General features: G+C 57.1%; 2 protein-coding genes across 2 annotated transcripts; both read left to right on the plus strand.

Annotated features, from left to right (window-relative positions):
• The first annotated feature begins 2,203 nt into the window (after window positions 1-2,203).
• Window positions 2,204-5,037, plus strand: THITE_2110104 (uncharacterized protein). The gene is made up of 3 exons (XM_003650496.1): window positions 2,204-3,236; window positions 3,298-3,378; window positions 3,438-5,037. Exons 1-3 carry the CDS (start codon window positions 2,454-2,456, stop codon window positions 4,821-4,823), a joined length of 2,250 nt encoding a protein of 749 aa, XP_003650544.1. The 5' UTR covers window positions 2,204-2,453; the 3' UTR covers window positions 4,824-5,037.
• Window positions 5,038-5,466: 429 nt separating this feature from the next.
• Window positions 5,467-8,109, plus strand: THITE_2149383 (uncharacterized protein). The gene is made up of 7 exons (XM_003650497.1): window positions 5,467-6,044; window positions 6,237-6,260; window positions 6,333-6,358; window positions 6,425-6,466; window positions 6,523-6,577; window positions 6,646-7,436; window positions 7,523-8,109. Exons 1-7 carry the CDS (start codon window positions 6,033-6,035, stop codon window positions 7,914-7,916), a joined length of 1,344 nt encoding a protein of 447 aa, XP_003650545.1. The 5' UTR covers window positions 5,467-6,032; the 3' UTR covers window positions 7,917-8,109.
• Window positions 8,110-15,976: the final 7,867 nt, after the last annotated feature.

Genomic DNA, 15,976 nt, shown 5'->3' on the forward strand with positions numbered 1-15,976 from the left:
ACCCCTGTGGTTCATACCCGTCTTTCATGGGTGACTGAGGCTCCAGCTTGCGATAATGGCCGGTCCCCAGCAAGCGACCGGGTCGAATTCCCCAAGGCGTGGTTCTTCATGTCCCAGGAGTTGCCGGCTGCTGAGCACCGGATGCTCTTTGCTTCTGTGGCTTACATATTGCCGTTCCCGCCCCTCTCTGCTACAGCTCCGTAAGCCGGTTTTACCAACCCGGGCCTCTGAGTACCACGAGTTATTATTATCTAACCGGGAAGGATCACCCGCTTGGAAAGTTGACGCGACGAACAACGAACCCCCCAACTCTGTCTCGGGAAGTCGATTGTACGACATCGAATCGCTCTCCCCGCGATTCCCTCCCGTCTCTTCAACCTGAACTTCTCAGTCAAAGCCGGGCGAGCTTCATAACATGTAATAAATCCCCTAACTAGTGCCCCGTGGCGTCCGCCGAGCTGGTACTCACGGGCGGCACCAGCGTCGCACACACTTCACCCCAAATACGCACGATTCATCGATTGCTCCTTGTATCACAGGGTTCCGACAAATTGTGAACCGGTTCCCATATCGTTGACGGCAAAAACGCCGGCCCTAGGAGAAGATCGGAAAGGTCACCCCGGCTCCCGGCAGAGGACGGGTCTTCGCATCAGCAAAACCCCGATTCAGCTCACGACTAGTTCGTCAGGGAGCCTGCCCGCTCCGCGCAGCGGACCCGGTCAGGATTGTTGCCCGAGCGATACGAAGACGGCCGTCAGATTTATCCATGTTGTCCGTCCCGGAAGAGTCAAAGATAGGTTGCCCATCAGCTAACGTTGGAAATCCCGGTCAGGAGCTCGGCGCGGTTCGGGTTCCCAGCTGTGCCGCCTCGATGAACCATGTCCCGAGAATCCGAGCGCTCTCAACACGAAGCCATTGGCCATCCTGGCCGGTAGAGCGAGTGGCCCCCGTTGGAGAATAGCCGTTGGAGAACTTGAGACACAGGAAAAACATTCCGTCCATCGGCAGCCATCGCGCCTGGCCATGGAAACCTGGCCGGATGAGAAGCTTATTACTCTCCGCTCCGGGTTAACCACGGACATCTCACCCCATCAATTGAGCAGCCCCGGAACACAAGAATAGACCCAGGAGGCCAAACTTGGGTGGCAAAAGCCTGATTAGATCAGTTCTTCCGGCAACCCCAACGGGGCCCGGTCCCTGGACCCTGTCCCTGATATCTGATATACTGCGGTAGTACTGCGTATACTGTGTACTGCGGTACTTCTGGATTGTTGGCTTAGGTTGTTAAAACAGCCGAGCCGTCTCTTGGACCGATCGGCTTACTTTCTGAATGAGGTAAGCATTTTCCCAACCTCAACTCGGCACCACACAAGTTCGCATATGGATGCCTGTGCGTCTCGTGGGCTTCCAACGCTGGATGGCGATGCGATGCTCCTTTGACCAGGTTCAAGTGCCAAGCCATGAGAGCTTTGATGCACTCATCAAGGATGGCTAAGAGTCGACGCATCTCGCTCGTTCCTTGCGGAGCTGCTGAGCATCCAACAAGGATCGATAACACGCACCGCGCCATGCCCCAGGTTCCCGTTTCTAGAAAAGTTTCCCGAGGTGCCCAGTTTGAAACACGCTGCAGAGCAGACACGACCAGCAACCATCGAATCAAAAATGGCGCCCAGAAGGCAACCTTTCCAATGCTGCAGCAGGCGGCCCAGGGCCGCATCGAAGGCGACCAACAGCATGCTGTGGGCCCGGAGCGCTCCAATGGGCCGGAAATGGTGGTGTGGCTCAGGGTTGAAGGCGACGCGTCCTGATTGGACTTGCACGCCAGAACTTGCACGCCAGAACGCGGGCCATGTCCGATCGCGTCATCAAGAGCGCCCCAATTTGCCTTGTTCGCACGTGCAGGGGCCAGGGGCTTGTTGCGGAACGGGATCTCGCCGCCAGCGGCGCGCGATCCGTCGCGGAGATCTCGCTCACGAACAGTTGGAGGCACTGAACACAGCCCGCCACAATGTGCGGCACAAGGAGGAGTTAGGTTATTTGGCAAGGGTTGGAGACTGCGCAGTAAAACTTCTGTTTAATTGACGGCCATCAGCAGTTGCCCGCTGTTTCGAGTGCAAAGGTTGAACTTCAGCCTTGATCAAGGTTCTCGCTCGTTGGCCAATCAAAAGCCACTTCCCGCCAAGTTCCGGCTGGCTGCGAAAGAGCCGGCCGCCCAATTTCAACCACACATGCCAAGACTACCCCACACCCCAGCTGCCAGGTGCCAAAAATCGCACCCGACTGGAAAGAAGGACTCGGACCAGAAGGGAAGGAGCCGTAAGAAATTGGAAGCCCAGGCGTTGTCATCGCGGTTGCCTGTTCTGGGGATTGCAGCCGGGCCGGAGAGAACCTGCTGCGCACAATACAGTCAGTGACAAGCAGACAAACAGGGATTCGTTAACCCGCAGCCCGCCATGGAGGCCGAGATCCGAGCCGTGCTCCCCAACATCGACCCCGTGATTTCCGAGTACTCGGCCGGCTACCTGACCCACGCCTCCACTGCATGGTCCGGAGATGAGGACGCGGCTGGGCCGTCTCCGCTGGACGAAGCCGCCGCCGCCGTCACGGAGCTGCTGCTCTCCGCCGCCGGAGGCTATGGCGCCGCCACGCACGACAAGATCCGGAACCTGGTGGAGAAATGGGTGGACAAGTACGCGGCGGCGAGCCACAGCCAGGAGAAGAGGGGCCCCGCCGTCAAGCGCCTTGACCAGACCATCCAGGTGAGCGCCCAGAGGAACGTGTCCTCCACGCTCGCCGTGGCCACCGGCACCGTCGACCTGGAGTCGGCCAATGCGCGCAAGGTCGAGTCCAAGGTCGACCGCAAGAAGCTGGAGAAGGCCGAGCGCAAGATCGCGGCCAAGCAAAGCAAGAAAACCTTCAAGACGGTCGAGTACGAGGCCTCGCGCCTGCTTAACCAGCCCGAGTCGGCCCAGTCGTACGAGGACTTCTACATGGCTGTCAACCCCCTGCAGATGGGCAGCCAGGGCAACAAGTCCAAGGACATCAAGGTCGACAACATCGACGTGTCTATCGGAGGAAACAGGATTCTGACCGATACCACCTTGACGCTCTCCTACGGCCACCGCTATGGCCTGGTCGGTCGCAACGGTGTCGGTAAATCCACTCTCCTCCGCGCCCTCTCTCGGAGAGAGGTGCCGATCCCAACGCACATTTCCATCTTGCACGTCGAACAAGAGGTACGTTACGCCGCGCAACGCCTTGCCTTTTTCTGGCCACATCAGCTTATCAAGAGATCAGATTACCGGTGATGATACGCCAGCGCTCCAGGCCGTCCTGGACGCGGATGTCTGGCGCAAAGTGCTGCTCAAGGAGCAAGCGGTGAGTCCCGCGGCAGGCAAGCTCTCCATCATCCGCCAGCCTACTAACAAAGCTGGCAGGAAATCACACAAAAGCTGGCAGATATCGAGAGCCGGCGAACGTCCATGGCGGATACATCAACCGACGCCGCGAAACTTGACAAGGAGCGCGAGGCCCTGGACCAGCGCCTCGGAGATATCCAAGCGAAGCTGGCCGAGATGGAATCCGACAAGGCGGAATCCAGAGCCGCCAGCATCTTGGCCGGCCTGGGTTTCTCGCCCGAGCGGCAGCAATTCGCCACCAAGACATTCTCGGGCGGTTGGAGAATGCGTCTTGCCCTTGCTCGTGCCCTTTTCTGCGAGCCAGATCTCCTGCTTCTCGATGAGCCTTCCAACATGTTGGACGTCCCCTCGATTACCTTCCTCTCGAACTATCTGCAAGGCTACCCCAGCACCGTTCTCGTCGTGTCCCACGACAGAGCGTTCCTCAACGAGGTAGCCACCGACATCATCCACCAGCACTCGCAGCGACTGGACTACTACCGTGGCGCCAACTTCGACAGCTTCTATGCCACCAGGGAGGAGCGGAAGAAGACGGCCAAGCGGGAGTACGAGAACCAAATGGCGCAGCGCGCCCATCTCCAGGCCTTCATCGACAAGTTCCGGTACAACGCGGCCAAGTCCTCCGAAGCGCAGTCCCGCATCAAGAAGCTGGAGCGTATGCCAGTGCTCGAGCCTCCCGAGACGGAGTACAGCGTCAAGTTCAGGTTTCCCGACGTCGAGAAGCTCTCGCCACCCATCGTCCAGATGTCCAACGTCACATTCGGCTACTCCAAGGACAAGATTCTACTCAGGAACGTCGACCTCGACGTCCAACTCGACTCGCGCATCGGCATCGTCGGGCCCAACGGAGCCGGCAAAACCACGGTGCTCAAGCTTCTCATCGGCAAGCTGCAGCCGACCAGCGGCATCATCTCCCAACATCCCCGCTTGCGCATCGGCTACTTCGCCCAGCACCACGTCGACGCGCTCGACCTCAACGCCAGCGCCGTCAGTTTCATGGCCAGGGAGTACCCCGGCAAGACGGACGAGGAATATCGCCGGCAGCTGGGAGCCTTCGGCATCACGGGCACGACGGGTCTGCAGAAGATGGCGCTGCTCTCGGGTGGTCAGAAATCTCGCGTCGCCTTCGCCTGCCTCGCGCTCACCAACCCGCACATCCTGGTCATGGACGAGCCGTCCAACCACCTGGATATTGAGGCCATGGATGCCCTCGCCGAGGCACTCAAGGAGTTTCAGGGGGGTGTGCTGATGGTCTCCCACGACGTGACGATGCTGCAGACAGTATGCACCTCGTTGTGGGTGTGCGACAACGGCACGGTGGAGAAGTTCCCTGGTGACGTGCAGGCGTACAAGCGGAGGATTGCGGCGCAGGCGGACGCTGCTGGTGTCGTTAAGGCTCACTAAGGGGGGAACTCAGTACGGAAGACATAACGTTGATGTAGGCACAGACATGTCGTGGGATGTTGACAGGCCGGACACTGTCCAGCTTAACACCACGTTTGCCCAAGGCAAGCACATGTTTTGCTCCAAGACGCATGTCCCGAACCTTCACTTCATGCATTGATGAGAAGGCAGCGACAAAACGGTGGACGTTAAAGAGGTCCCGCCAAGACTAATTTCGGCCAATTGTCGGCTATGTTTTTACAACGTTATTACGTAGCCACCATCGCCAAGGCGTTTGCTCTATCGCCAAGGGTTAGTTCGCCGGGGGTACGGAGGGCGGCGCTAGCCCCCCGCTGGTTAGGGTTTAGGTTAAGGTTAGGATACGGGTCATAGTTAGGGTACGGGTTATCCTCGTTTTCTTTTTTTTCGATTTGGTTAAGTTTTCGTAAAGTTGTTGCGACGAGTCTTTGCGATTGTTCGTTGTTGATGTTGCTCGAAGTCGTCGTGGCCTGCCGATTTGTAATTACTTGTACGCGGCAGTCTCCGAAATTAGTCTTGGCGGGACCTCTTTAACGACGACCGACAAAACAGGCTCGCAGATCAGAATATCAGAAAAAGCAACTGCTCTAACTGTCCAGGCTGCAGCCGAATTCGGAAGGTGAAGACAAAAACTCGCGCGAACTCGGCAACCAAGCTGCTTCACAGCTGAGAGCAGAATCCTGAGGACGAAAGCGGGACACTTGCAAACATCAGTAAATGGAACACGACGAAATTCCCTCCAGATCTGACTCTCAAAGGTCGGCGATGGCACGACGAGGTTGGTGAGCTTGAAGAGTTGAGAAACCCCGTCTCTGGAAGCACACAGGAGCTACCCCACATTGGACTTGCCGTGCGCCCACCCAAATCGGCCTAGTACGGCGCGCTATCTCTTCGTCTCCCCACCAAATGAGGAATGGCGTAAACAAGCGAGAACGCAGGGACCACCAGGCAGCCAGACCTGCCCTGTGTTTGGCTTGGATTGGCGGTGCCTGATCTCCACCCTGGCAGCTGCAAGCGGTGAACGATCCGCGCCTTTTCATTTCTCGCCCCAAAATCAACAATCTCCTCTCTCCTGACCGACTTCTCCACCAACAGCTTTTCCCGCCAGCTCGCGCGCACCTCGACTGCTTCGATTCTTCATCCTGCAGCTCGCACCTCCTCGCAAACCAGCTTCTACACAATCCCATCAAAATGCGTGAGATCGTAAGTCCTTTGCTTCTAGCACGCCTTTGCCGCCGGCCCGCGACGCGTTGGGAAGCTTTTTTGGGGGGGGTCCCTAATTTTACCCCACACTTTGGGACACGCTGATTCCAAAGCTTCCCGACCGACGCGAAGGACATGGCAGCGTTACCCTGAGGAGAACAACGCGATGCTGACTACTCTTGCGTGCTACAGGTTCACCTCCAGACCGGCCAATGCGTAAGTCGGGGCGATTCCAGCATGGACGACTGATCGAGTGGTGCGGGAGGACTGACAGCCAGCTCTCTATAGGGTAACCAAATTGGTGCCGCTTTTTGGTATGTTGTGGCTCGGGATAAAGCAATGCTGTGTCCGTGGGCAATGAGAACTAACTCCAAGAACAGGCAGACCATCTCGGGCGAGCACGGCCTTGACAGCAATGGCGTGTACGTGACCGTCGCAGGTTCCTTGCAGATTAATCGCTCGCTCACCGCCCCGATAGGTACAATGGCACCTCCGAGCTCCAGCTCGAGCGCATGAACGTCTACTTCAACGAGGTGGGTGGGATTCGTGCCTCGTGTCGCGCATCTCGGCCGGCGCATTTGCTGATAAGGCTCTTCTGCAGGCCTCCGGCAACAAGTATGTCCCTCGTGCCGTCCTCGTCGACCTGGAGCCCGGCACCATGGATGCCGTCCGCGCTGGACCCTTCGGCCAGCTCTTCCGCCCTGACAACTTCGTCTTCGGCCAGTCCGGTGCTGGCAACAACTGGGCCAAGGGTCACTACACCGAGGGTGCCGAGCTCGTGGACCAGGTCCTCGATGTCGTCCGTCGCGAGGCCGAGGGCTGCGACTGCCTCCAGGGCTTCCAGATCACCCACTCGCTCGGTGGTGGTACCGGTGCCGGTATGGGTACCCTCCTGATCTCCAAGATCCGCGAGGAGTTCCCCGACCGCATGATGGCCACCTTCTCGGTCGTGCCCTCGCCCAAGGTCTCCGACACGGTCGTCGAGCCTTACAACGCCACTCTCTCGGTGCACCAGCTGGTCGAAAACTCGGACGAGACCTTCTGCATTGACAACGAGGCCCTCTACGACATCTGCATGCGCACCCTGAAGCTGTCGAACCCCTCGTACGGTGACCTCAACTACCTGGTCTCGGCCGTCATGTCGGGCGTCACCGTCTCGCTGCGCTTCCCCGGCCAGCTCAACTCGGACCTTCGCAAGCTGGCCGTCAACATGGTTCCTTTCCCGCGTCTCCACTTCTTCATGGTTGGCTTCGCGCCTCTGACCAGCCGTGGCGCCCACTCGTTCCGCGCCGTCTCCGTTCCTGAGTTGACCCAGCAGATGTTCGACCCCAAGAACATGATGGCTGCGTCCGACTTCCGCAATGGTCGCTACCTCACCTGCTCTGCCATCTTGTGAGTATTCCTAATACTGCTGCTGCTGCTGCCATTGTATACACTCCCTGTAACTAGCTCTGCTGACGTTTCCTTCTACTGCCCAGCCGTGGCAAGGTCTCCATGAAGGAGGTTGAGGACCAGATGCGCAACGTCCAGAACAAGAACTCGTCCTACTTTGTCGAGTGGATCCCGAACAACGTCCAAACGGCGCTGTGCTCGATCCCGCCGCGCGGTCTCAAGATGTCGTCGACCTTCGTCGGCAACTCGACGGCCATCCAGGAGCTGTTCAAGCGTGTTGGCGAGCAGTTCACGGCCATGTTCCGCCGCAAGGCCTTCTTGCACTGGTACACTGGCGAAGGCATGGACGAGATGGAGTTCACCGAGGCCGAGTCCAACATGAACGATCTCGTCTCGGAGTACCAGCAGTACCAGGATGCTGGCGTCGACGAGGACGAGGAGGGTTATGAGGAGGAGGTTCCTGTCGAGCAGGAGGAGTAAAGCTTGCTCTGCTTGCTCCGCTCATCATCTGCGAGAAACCTTTTGGTTTTTCCTTTCTCTGTAAGCCAGCCAGCCAGCTAGCCAGTTTGCACCGGATGGCTGGCTGTCGTCAGCTGTGAGCTAGTAGTATCTTGATCGTCTTGTTAATGATCATATTCCAGGCGGGGTTGTTGCCTCCCTGTCTTATTGCCTGCCCTTGCCCGCAGTTTTGCGTGTTCAGTTGATTCAGCATCCGTTGAAGAGCCTTTTCCCCCCTTATTCTTCTCCCGCTTCGTTGCGTGTTGTTGGTGATGTCGGTGGTTGATAGGAAAAGGGAAGGAGAGCTCTGGGGGCTCAGGTGGAAACTCAAAACAACACACACCCATCTGAGACTGATTTGTTTCTGGTTCAGTTGCGGCTGTGTTCGGCTAAGTTACTTCAGTTCGGTTCGATTCAGTTGCTGTCTTCCGTTTATTCTTGTCCCGTCCGTCTGTCCATAAGGCAGACAGACCTACAGACAGAAAAATATGTTACAATATACTAATGCACTCCTGAAAGAGGGGGGCAGGTAAGGGGTGAGGAGGGCCGCTTGGGCCGCGGGGAAGGTGAGGGGTTCTCCTTGATGGGGCTGGTTGTTTGGAGAGGGCATGGCGGTGGGCTTTGGGCTGGTGCAAGGGCGGGATGGGTGTGTTGTAAACATTGCTCAGTCTAGGTTGGTCGGTCGGCCTGTCTGTCTGGTTGTGTGTGTGGCATGTGGCGTGTGGTGTGGTCTCTCGGTCTGGCTGCTTCGACGTCCCTGTGTGTCCGTCTAATTTATCTATGGGTTGCTTGGGGTCGGTGGTGATGCATCTTGGGTGCGGCTGGCTGTCTTGGATGTGGCTGGCTTTGATGGACTATCTGTCTGATGGGCTATCTTGGATGGACTGTCTTGGGTTGGCTATCCTGTATGGGCGACCTTGGGTACGGCGATCTTCGACGGGTTGGGCTAGATGGGCGGTCTTGATGGGCTGGTTTGATCCTTGAAGACATCCAATAGGGATGTCCGAGAGACTAGCAAAGTGTCGTTCTCTTCCCAAGATATTGAAGCTGTCGGTTCTTGGGAGATCGTTGTTTCTTATTTCCTTCCTGCCCTTCTCCTTGCTCTCCTTTCTAGTAAAGAGCATATGGCAAGGCAGAGATCCCTCGAGGAAAGCAGAAAGCTCACCGACTAACCCCAATCCCGCTCTGGAAGATGGGAGCCGGGGATCGAGCCCGGGCACCTTCGGTTGCTAAGTCCACCGGATTCCAAAGTTGCCTGACTACTGGTAGTCCGTTGATCGGGAGGGACCGCGGGAGTCTGTGTGAGGGCCTCGTATATAAAGCGGCGGCAGGCAGCGAGGCGCGGGAAGGCGCACGAGAAGGTAGGGAAGGGAAAGGGGGGATGGGGAAAACACGTTGTCTGGAACCAGCTTCAGAGTCGCCACCCATTCCCAGGAGAGGATACCGAATTGGAAATCCAGTAGTTACGCTCAACTCATAAAACCATGAGCGAGACAAGTGTGTCAGGGAGACGGTGGAGGGGGGCATTGGCGTTGTGTATACTCTGCTCCTTTCTATGACCCTCGTCCTATCCTTCCCGTTTCTCCTGGACTCTTTAGTTCATCTCCTTGTCTTGCGCCCAACTGTCGAAGACTTGTCTTCGGGACACGACAGCAAGGTTTGGGCTTGATAGCCAACCACTGAAGTCTTTCCTCGTCCCGTTTAAAGTTGACTTCTTCGAAGATACAGTTATCTTTCCCGGTATAGCTAACAGAGGAGTCCCGTAACTCTAATCTGGCGTCGTTGCTCGCTGGCTGGCTCAAGTCAATTCCCAGTTGGGAAAATCCCTCTCTCCCTCACATACGGGCCAGGCTTGCCTGCTCCACTGTTGTGTCCGTATCTTCAACTTGGCTCAGAGTTTCTAAAAATGCCATGTTTGTTTGAGAGGCCAACTAGCTCGAGTTGTCTGCCGCAGGAGCCTCCGCTCCTCTCGGTTCAGGTCTCTCCAGCCCTCCGTCGCTAGGTGGCGCCCCTGCGTATCCCGCTCATGAAGTCGATTGGTGGATCGTATCTTCGCGAACACCTGCAAATGGCAGGGGATTCCATTGAGAGAGAAGACCGAGCGTTGACGCTGCCCCGACCCAGTGGAGCCCCTCAAACGGACGATCTCCCGCGCTGGACCGAGTAACCTCAAAATACAGCAACACAGCCACAAGAAATTCGTAATGAACTGGCGAGCCGTTAGTTACTCTACCCACGCCCAAGGCAATGTCTTTGTGGTCTGAGCCCTGCCAGCACACGCAAGTGGCTTGCGGGTAACGTTTGAATCGGGCCGTGTGCGCGTCAAAACACAGCGCAGCGATTCGGTGAGCGTAAAGTGACTTCCTGATCGAGAAGGAGATAGAAGGTACCTTGGGGAAGAAGTGCGGAACCACGCGGCTGCGATGGATGGACCGACTCAGCCAGCCAAGAGACACAGCCTCGAAATCCCGTCCGCCTGACAGACGGCCTGTCGTGCCCCAATGCGGCACCGCATGGTCAAGTTGTGCGAGCCGTATCACACACTAGAACACTGTACATACACGGTCCGCACTCAGCGGAAAGGAAATCTGTGCAGTAATTCCGGAACTGGGGCCACTCTCGGTTGTGTCGAGGCCCTCGCACGGGTCGACGCTGTGTACCCCGTAGTTAACGTACTCCGTAGTCGCACGGCATTCCCGCGTGGCCTGCAGCCCTGTGGCTCTCCCCCGTCATTCGGCGATCACGAGACAACCGAGGACACGGTGTTGCGGTAGTGTAGTGTAAAGAACGGTCCAGGCGCTACCACAGCAGATGTACACCAGCGGCGCGGAGGAATTGAATCCGACCCAGTCCGACTCAAGAGGAGGACCAAGAAGGCTACACTCCGGAGACTTTCTGCGAGTTGTCGGGATTTGCGGAGCTTCAGCCCCCAGAAGGCTCTAACCCGTCTCGCTAGCGTACACAGTATTCCGTAGTGTGCACTCCACGACTCCGCCGGGGCGATTGGGTGCTGACTGCGAAACGCCATGATCCGCCCTGCTGGGTCCTGGCTGGCTCCTCCAGGTTTCCCCTCCCCCTCTGCTGCCGCTGCCGGGACGTCGCGGTGGTGTTCGATCAGGTTTGAACCTGATCTGGTGCGGAGTGTGCACTACCCCTTACACTGTGGTATGCAGCGGATTAGGACGGAAATTGGCGTTTGGGACTGGAAAAGACTCGCCGGGGCAAGAGTGGTTTCTCCTCGCATCTTGCACGCATAACAAACAAGGGGCGCAAAGTCCGAGGTGCTCACCTTGTCTCGGAAGGATTCTAGAAAGCCAGGGGCCGGGCGGCGCTTGGAGGAGCGAATCATGGCGCTCGCCCGGTTATTGGTGTCGCCGAACGAGTCATCAGCCTCGTGCAACACAGACGTTGTCGGGAACTTTCCTGTGAGTCGGCAACATTAATAACAAGGAGGAGATGGACAGTGCATGGAAGAACAGAGGATGTGAATGGGTTGATTAATAAGAGGACGAAGGGTCGGTGCGAGGCCGGGGTTTCACAAGACAGGCGGAAATGGCCATGACGCTATCCTTGCGGGCCACGTCCAGTTCACGTTACTGTGCAGGAGAAACGATGAGGAGGCGCTCAATAGCGCGTAAGTGAGGATGCTTTGAAATTACTGTGTAAGGCAACCGCCTGGGGTCGAACTGAGATGCGGCCTCTTTTACCTGGTTCAGATTGGTAGTTACATGAATGTCCGTTTGTTACATGCGGAAGGACGGTGGATGTTGTTGAAGTCGTCGTGACCAAGCAAATCGGGCTGTCGTTCCTCCTTGTTTCTGGCAATGTTTACCGAAGGCCACGATGCATCATCTCAGTGAGGATGGCTCAGAGTGACGCCATCTGATCATCTTGCAGTAAGAAGGAAGCATCACAGATAGGACTGGTTCAGCAGACTGCAACTCGGTGACCTCGGTCTTGTTGTGGGACAATTTTGTTGAGACCCGACAATTTAATGCTGGAGCCCGGCAGCAGACGCGGGAACGGTGGGGGAGGGATGAGCAGGGAAAGCTTGGCACCCACCATGTGGGTCTCGCCTCGGCAGAGACCCACCCCGCCACTTTTTGCTGGCGGTTCTGACGGCCACACCTGGACAAGGCGGGATGCACAGTTCGCCTGCCAAGGTGCACTGCGACACCACTGCACCTCAACCGTCACACTACTGCCTTCCCTTTCCTTCGCATCTTCGAGGCTGCCTGTGCAGCCGTCGTCCCTCTTGGCACGCTCATGCGTGCGTCACTTCTGCCATTCACCCAAAGCCAACTTGAACTCTCCAGCCTGCGACTCGTCAAGATACGGGGGCCATCCCCCAGAGTCGAGCTTGGCGGAAGACAAGGGCTTGGCCGTGCCCCACTCGCCGTCTTGGAGGTCGAGCCCAGATAATTTGTGTGACCTGTTGGAGCAGTTGGGTGCCCTGGTTACACCAAGCTAATTATCAAGTTGTCCTGGTTGCCGCAGCAGTTCCCAGTCGCTTGGCTGCTGCCGACGAAAGCTGCCGAACAAATTTGCGAGGTCACGTCACACAAGATCCTTCGAAGCGCGATTCCATGGTTTGGCGCGCTTAAGAGGCTTCGTCCGGCCAATCGCAAGACTCGGCAAGCGACAAGTGCTCATTTAAGCGCTTGCATGCCAACCCTTATTATCCAGCTTACAAATAACTCTCTAATCCACCGCTTTGCGATGCGCTGGCGTGACATCGATGGCTTCAGTCGGCATTCCCGGGGACGCCGGGCGCAGATACATGCGCCCTTGCCAGGTCGCACAACGCAAAAGTTGACATGCCCACCGGCGCTTAAGCACCATGAGCCGAACTTGCTCGTTCATGGTCTGCATCATGATCCTCGCAGCCAACGTTACCCTCATCTCGACGTGGCCGTTGTGCTGCCACACCAGATGACCTGCCTGTCGATCTTGACCGCCTCGAGTTCTTCCGCCGGTTGGATGTTCCCGAGGCTCCTCGGATACAACAGGCAAGGACAGTGTGTCTGCACGCACGGCAGGAGCCGACTTGAAATTTCGTGACTAACGCGGAATACGCGGTCGACGTGGAAATCCAGCGTTTTGGGACTCATTCCGAGTCGCCAGCGGGCGTTGGCTTTGCGTTTTGTCGTCAGGTACCGAGTAATCAGGTTGTTCCTGCAACCGCGATCTCGACCAGTTCCGGCTTCAGTGGCTCAGCCCTACGCGAGGGTCCCGACATGCAGGACGGCAGCATGTGGTCCGTCCCAAGACATGCATTTGTCACTGGTCGGCCCGTCTCGTGGTGCGACTTCATTTCACTTCCACCCCCAACTGTACACTGGCACTCATGCAGCGTACCTCATGCAAGTCATGTAGGGTTCTTGATGTCCGCCTCCACCCACCACATCCGCCGCCGTCGCCAGCCGTCCCTCCCTTTCTACACCGCCAGATTGAGCATAGCAATCTCTGAATCTACACTAGGGGGTCGATTGGCGATCAGAGGGCGGTGTCTTCCAGATCTGCTCTCTGTACATTGACGCCGATGGATCGAACAACCCGTCATGTCCCGAGCGAGCCGTCTCGGACACAGCGGATCGGCGCTCGGCTCGTATCCATGCGTACAGCGAGCCAACGGTCAACGCTCAACGATCAACGAGGAGCGAGGAGAACAAGAAATGGGGTTTCACTTCGCACCGCTGCAACGTCGTGGGGATCCGCAGAGAGTTACACGTCGCATCGAGGGTTGGCGATGTTTTGCTGTGGAGAAGTAGGAGCGTGCTTGGCTCCGTACAGCCACACCACCCAGCCCTACGAGACGTTGCAATGTCACCTGTACTTGGCCATGTGTGATCCGCACAGAGCTGTACGTGTACTGTACCAATGTAACTGTGGTATGAATGAGTTCGGGATCCCGCACGGAACAGGGGGGCTTGTCCTGTAATTGTGAACACACACATATGTACTATGTGAACCGTCCCGTTCGCCATCTTTCCCCAATCCTGCAAGGTAGTTACATCCGTTTTCGCTGGCTCATCTGTTGAGCACAGAGAACGTACATTCAAGCAAAAGCGGTGAACGCAAATTGCGTGCAGACTGGGATTAATAGGTCAAGCAGGTCATCTAAGGCCGCGAGGTCATTACAGAGTATTACCATCATTTTCGTACCATCGTTGCCCGGTCCGGCCGGTCCGTCGGGTTGAGCTCGTGGGGAAACGGAGCCTGGAACAGGGGTTCCCCACCGTTTTGCGCGTTCCCCAGTGCTTTCCCAAAGAAGCTATTTTGCCCTCTTCGAAAGAGCAAGGGCTCAGTGAGCCCCCTGGCCTTATCTGATGATTGGCAACGACGCCTTGTTTATCCTGGCCAGCGGGACGGGAATTGCTACCTTTTCACTACTTTGTAATCGTCCTCTTCCTCGCGCTCGCGCTCGCGCTCGCGCTCTGCAGATCACGTCGCCGTGGCGGAGGGCGGCCAGTCTCGATACGACCCGCCGATTGCGATTGCTCTTCAGTTCTCCGCTTGTTGCTCGTTAAAGTGTCCTCTGCTGAGTGCAGCGCCTCTCGCAAGGAGCCGCCGCAAGGAAACAATGCCACTGGCCGGCCGCAATCCAATGCCTAAGCCTCTGGCGGAGTTTAGATGGCTGCGCTACTGCGTATTTGACTCGGTGGTTTCGGCCCACGGGAATAGAAACATCCGTGGGACTTTCTCGGGGCCAGCGGCCGCGCTTCATTTCACACTACGACCTCGCGTCCCTTCCTCACCTATCTGTGAACCCATTCGGCAGCCCGGAATCTACGCAGTACCACAACTCCACTCCACTAGGGCTAAACCTACCCGCGGTAAGTTTGAGGCTGTACTGTGTAGAGCTGGTTTGCGCTTTGTCAAACGGACCACGGCCCCGTGCCGCATGCCCTTAGCCTCCGGACCCGGCGTTGGGGCACTGGGACGGATAGCTACATTGCCGATGCAGCTTGCACCGCCAGCTTGGGCGCGCAGTCATTCCTTTCTTGCAACTTGTCGAGGCGTGGAGCGAAAGTTCTGAGCTCCGACCGCCCCTTTCCACGCCATCTCTGTGTTAACGCCGAGGCTTACTAACCTCTTCGCCCGAGACGTCTTCTCTGCGGACGCGGCCGTCAGTTGTCGCCCTTCCTTTACCCTTTCGTTGTGCAGCGCACTCGTCGCGGAAATAGCCTAAAGCAGCCTGGTTCCTGCAGGCGCTGACTGATCCAGCCACACAGTCCAACATGGTTGTATGTGCAAGCCTTTCGCCACACCTATTTCCACATACACGGGAGAGACCTCATTCACGCCAGTTATTACACTTCACGCTACCACATTATGGAAATGTACGCAGTAGTTAAAGCGAATTGGAGTTTGGTTTCCGGGGTTGGCAACCCCTACCGAACAGAAACGAGCATGTCCAGACGCGTTGCCGGGCGTGTGTATTTCATTTCCCACCCCAGACCGGTGAGAGACTGGCCAGCCACCTGGCTTGTCCATTTCCCTCTTAGGAAGGAGCTCCAACCGCGAGAGACACGCGTTCCAAGGTAACCTGAGAACAAGGCTACAACGCAGATCACGAGCGAGTCAATCAGAACGCCGCGGCGACCCCGAAGGGGGTGCGGTTCCGCGTGGGCCTTGCTGCGGTTCTCTGAGGAACACAATACTGCGTAGTAGTTATGTCGCTTTCTCGCTATCTTGGGTGGGGAGAGTGGGTAAGGTCAAGGTTCAGTTTGGAAAGGGGGTGCTCTCATTCGCTACCTGCCGTCGTCCTCCATTTGACCGTCCTACCCAGCGGTGACGTTTGTTTCATGCCCCTTTGCGTCCATATCGAGCCAAGGAGGCGGCGCAGAACGCCGGTTGCGAATCGGTGACTGGAGAGCATTCGTCCTGACGACTCCTAACAGCTATGGCAGTATTCACCTGAAACTAAGGCAACCCAAGCCGTTGACAGCAACAACATGCAGTCGTTGGCCTTGTGGAACCGAGTTGCATGCGACGCATATATCCGAATGTGGCGCGCCTGGTTTGACTTGCACCATTCT

The sequence above is a fragment of the Thermothielavioides terrestris genome, chromosome 1 (genome assembly GCF_000226115.1).
Source record: "Thermothielavioides terrestris NRRL 8126 chromosome 1, complete sequence".
Taxonomy (NCBI): Eukaryota; Fungi; Ascomycota; class Sordariomycetes; order Sordariales; family Chaetomiaceae; genus Thermothielavioides; species Thermothielavioides terrestris.

Coding starts and splice junctions, on each gene's coding strand:
- THITE_2110104 (XM_003650496.1), top strand. CDS start 2,454: ATGGAGGCCGAGATCCGAGCCGTGCTCCCCAACATCGACCCCGTGATT. Junction 3,237..3,297: donor TCTTGCACGTCGAACAAGAG/GTACGTTACGCC, acceptor TCAAGAGATCAG/ATTACCGGTGATGATACGCC. Junction 3,379..3,437: donor TGCTGCTCAAGGAGCAAGCG/GTGAGTCCCGCG, acceptor CAAAGCTGGCAG/GAAATCACACAAAAGCTGGC.
- THITE_2149383 (XM_003650497.1), top strand. Junction 6,261..6,332: donor ACCTCCAGACCGGCCAATGC/GTAAGTCGGGGC, acceptor AGCTCTCTATAG/GGTAACCAAATTGGTGCCGC. Junction 6,578..6,645: donor TGAACGTCTACTTCAACGAG/GTGGGTGGGATT, acceptor GCTCTTCTGCAG/GCCTCCGGCAACAAGTATGT.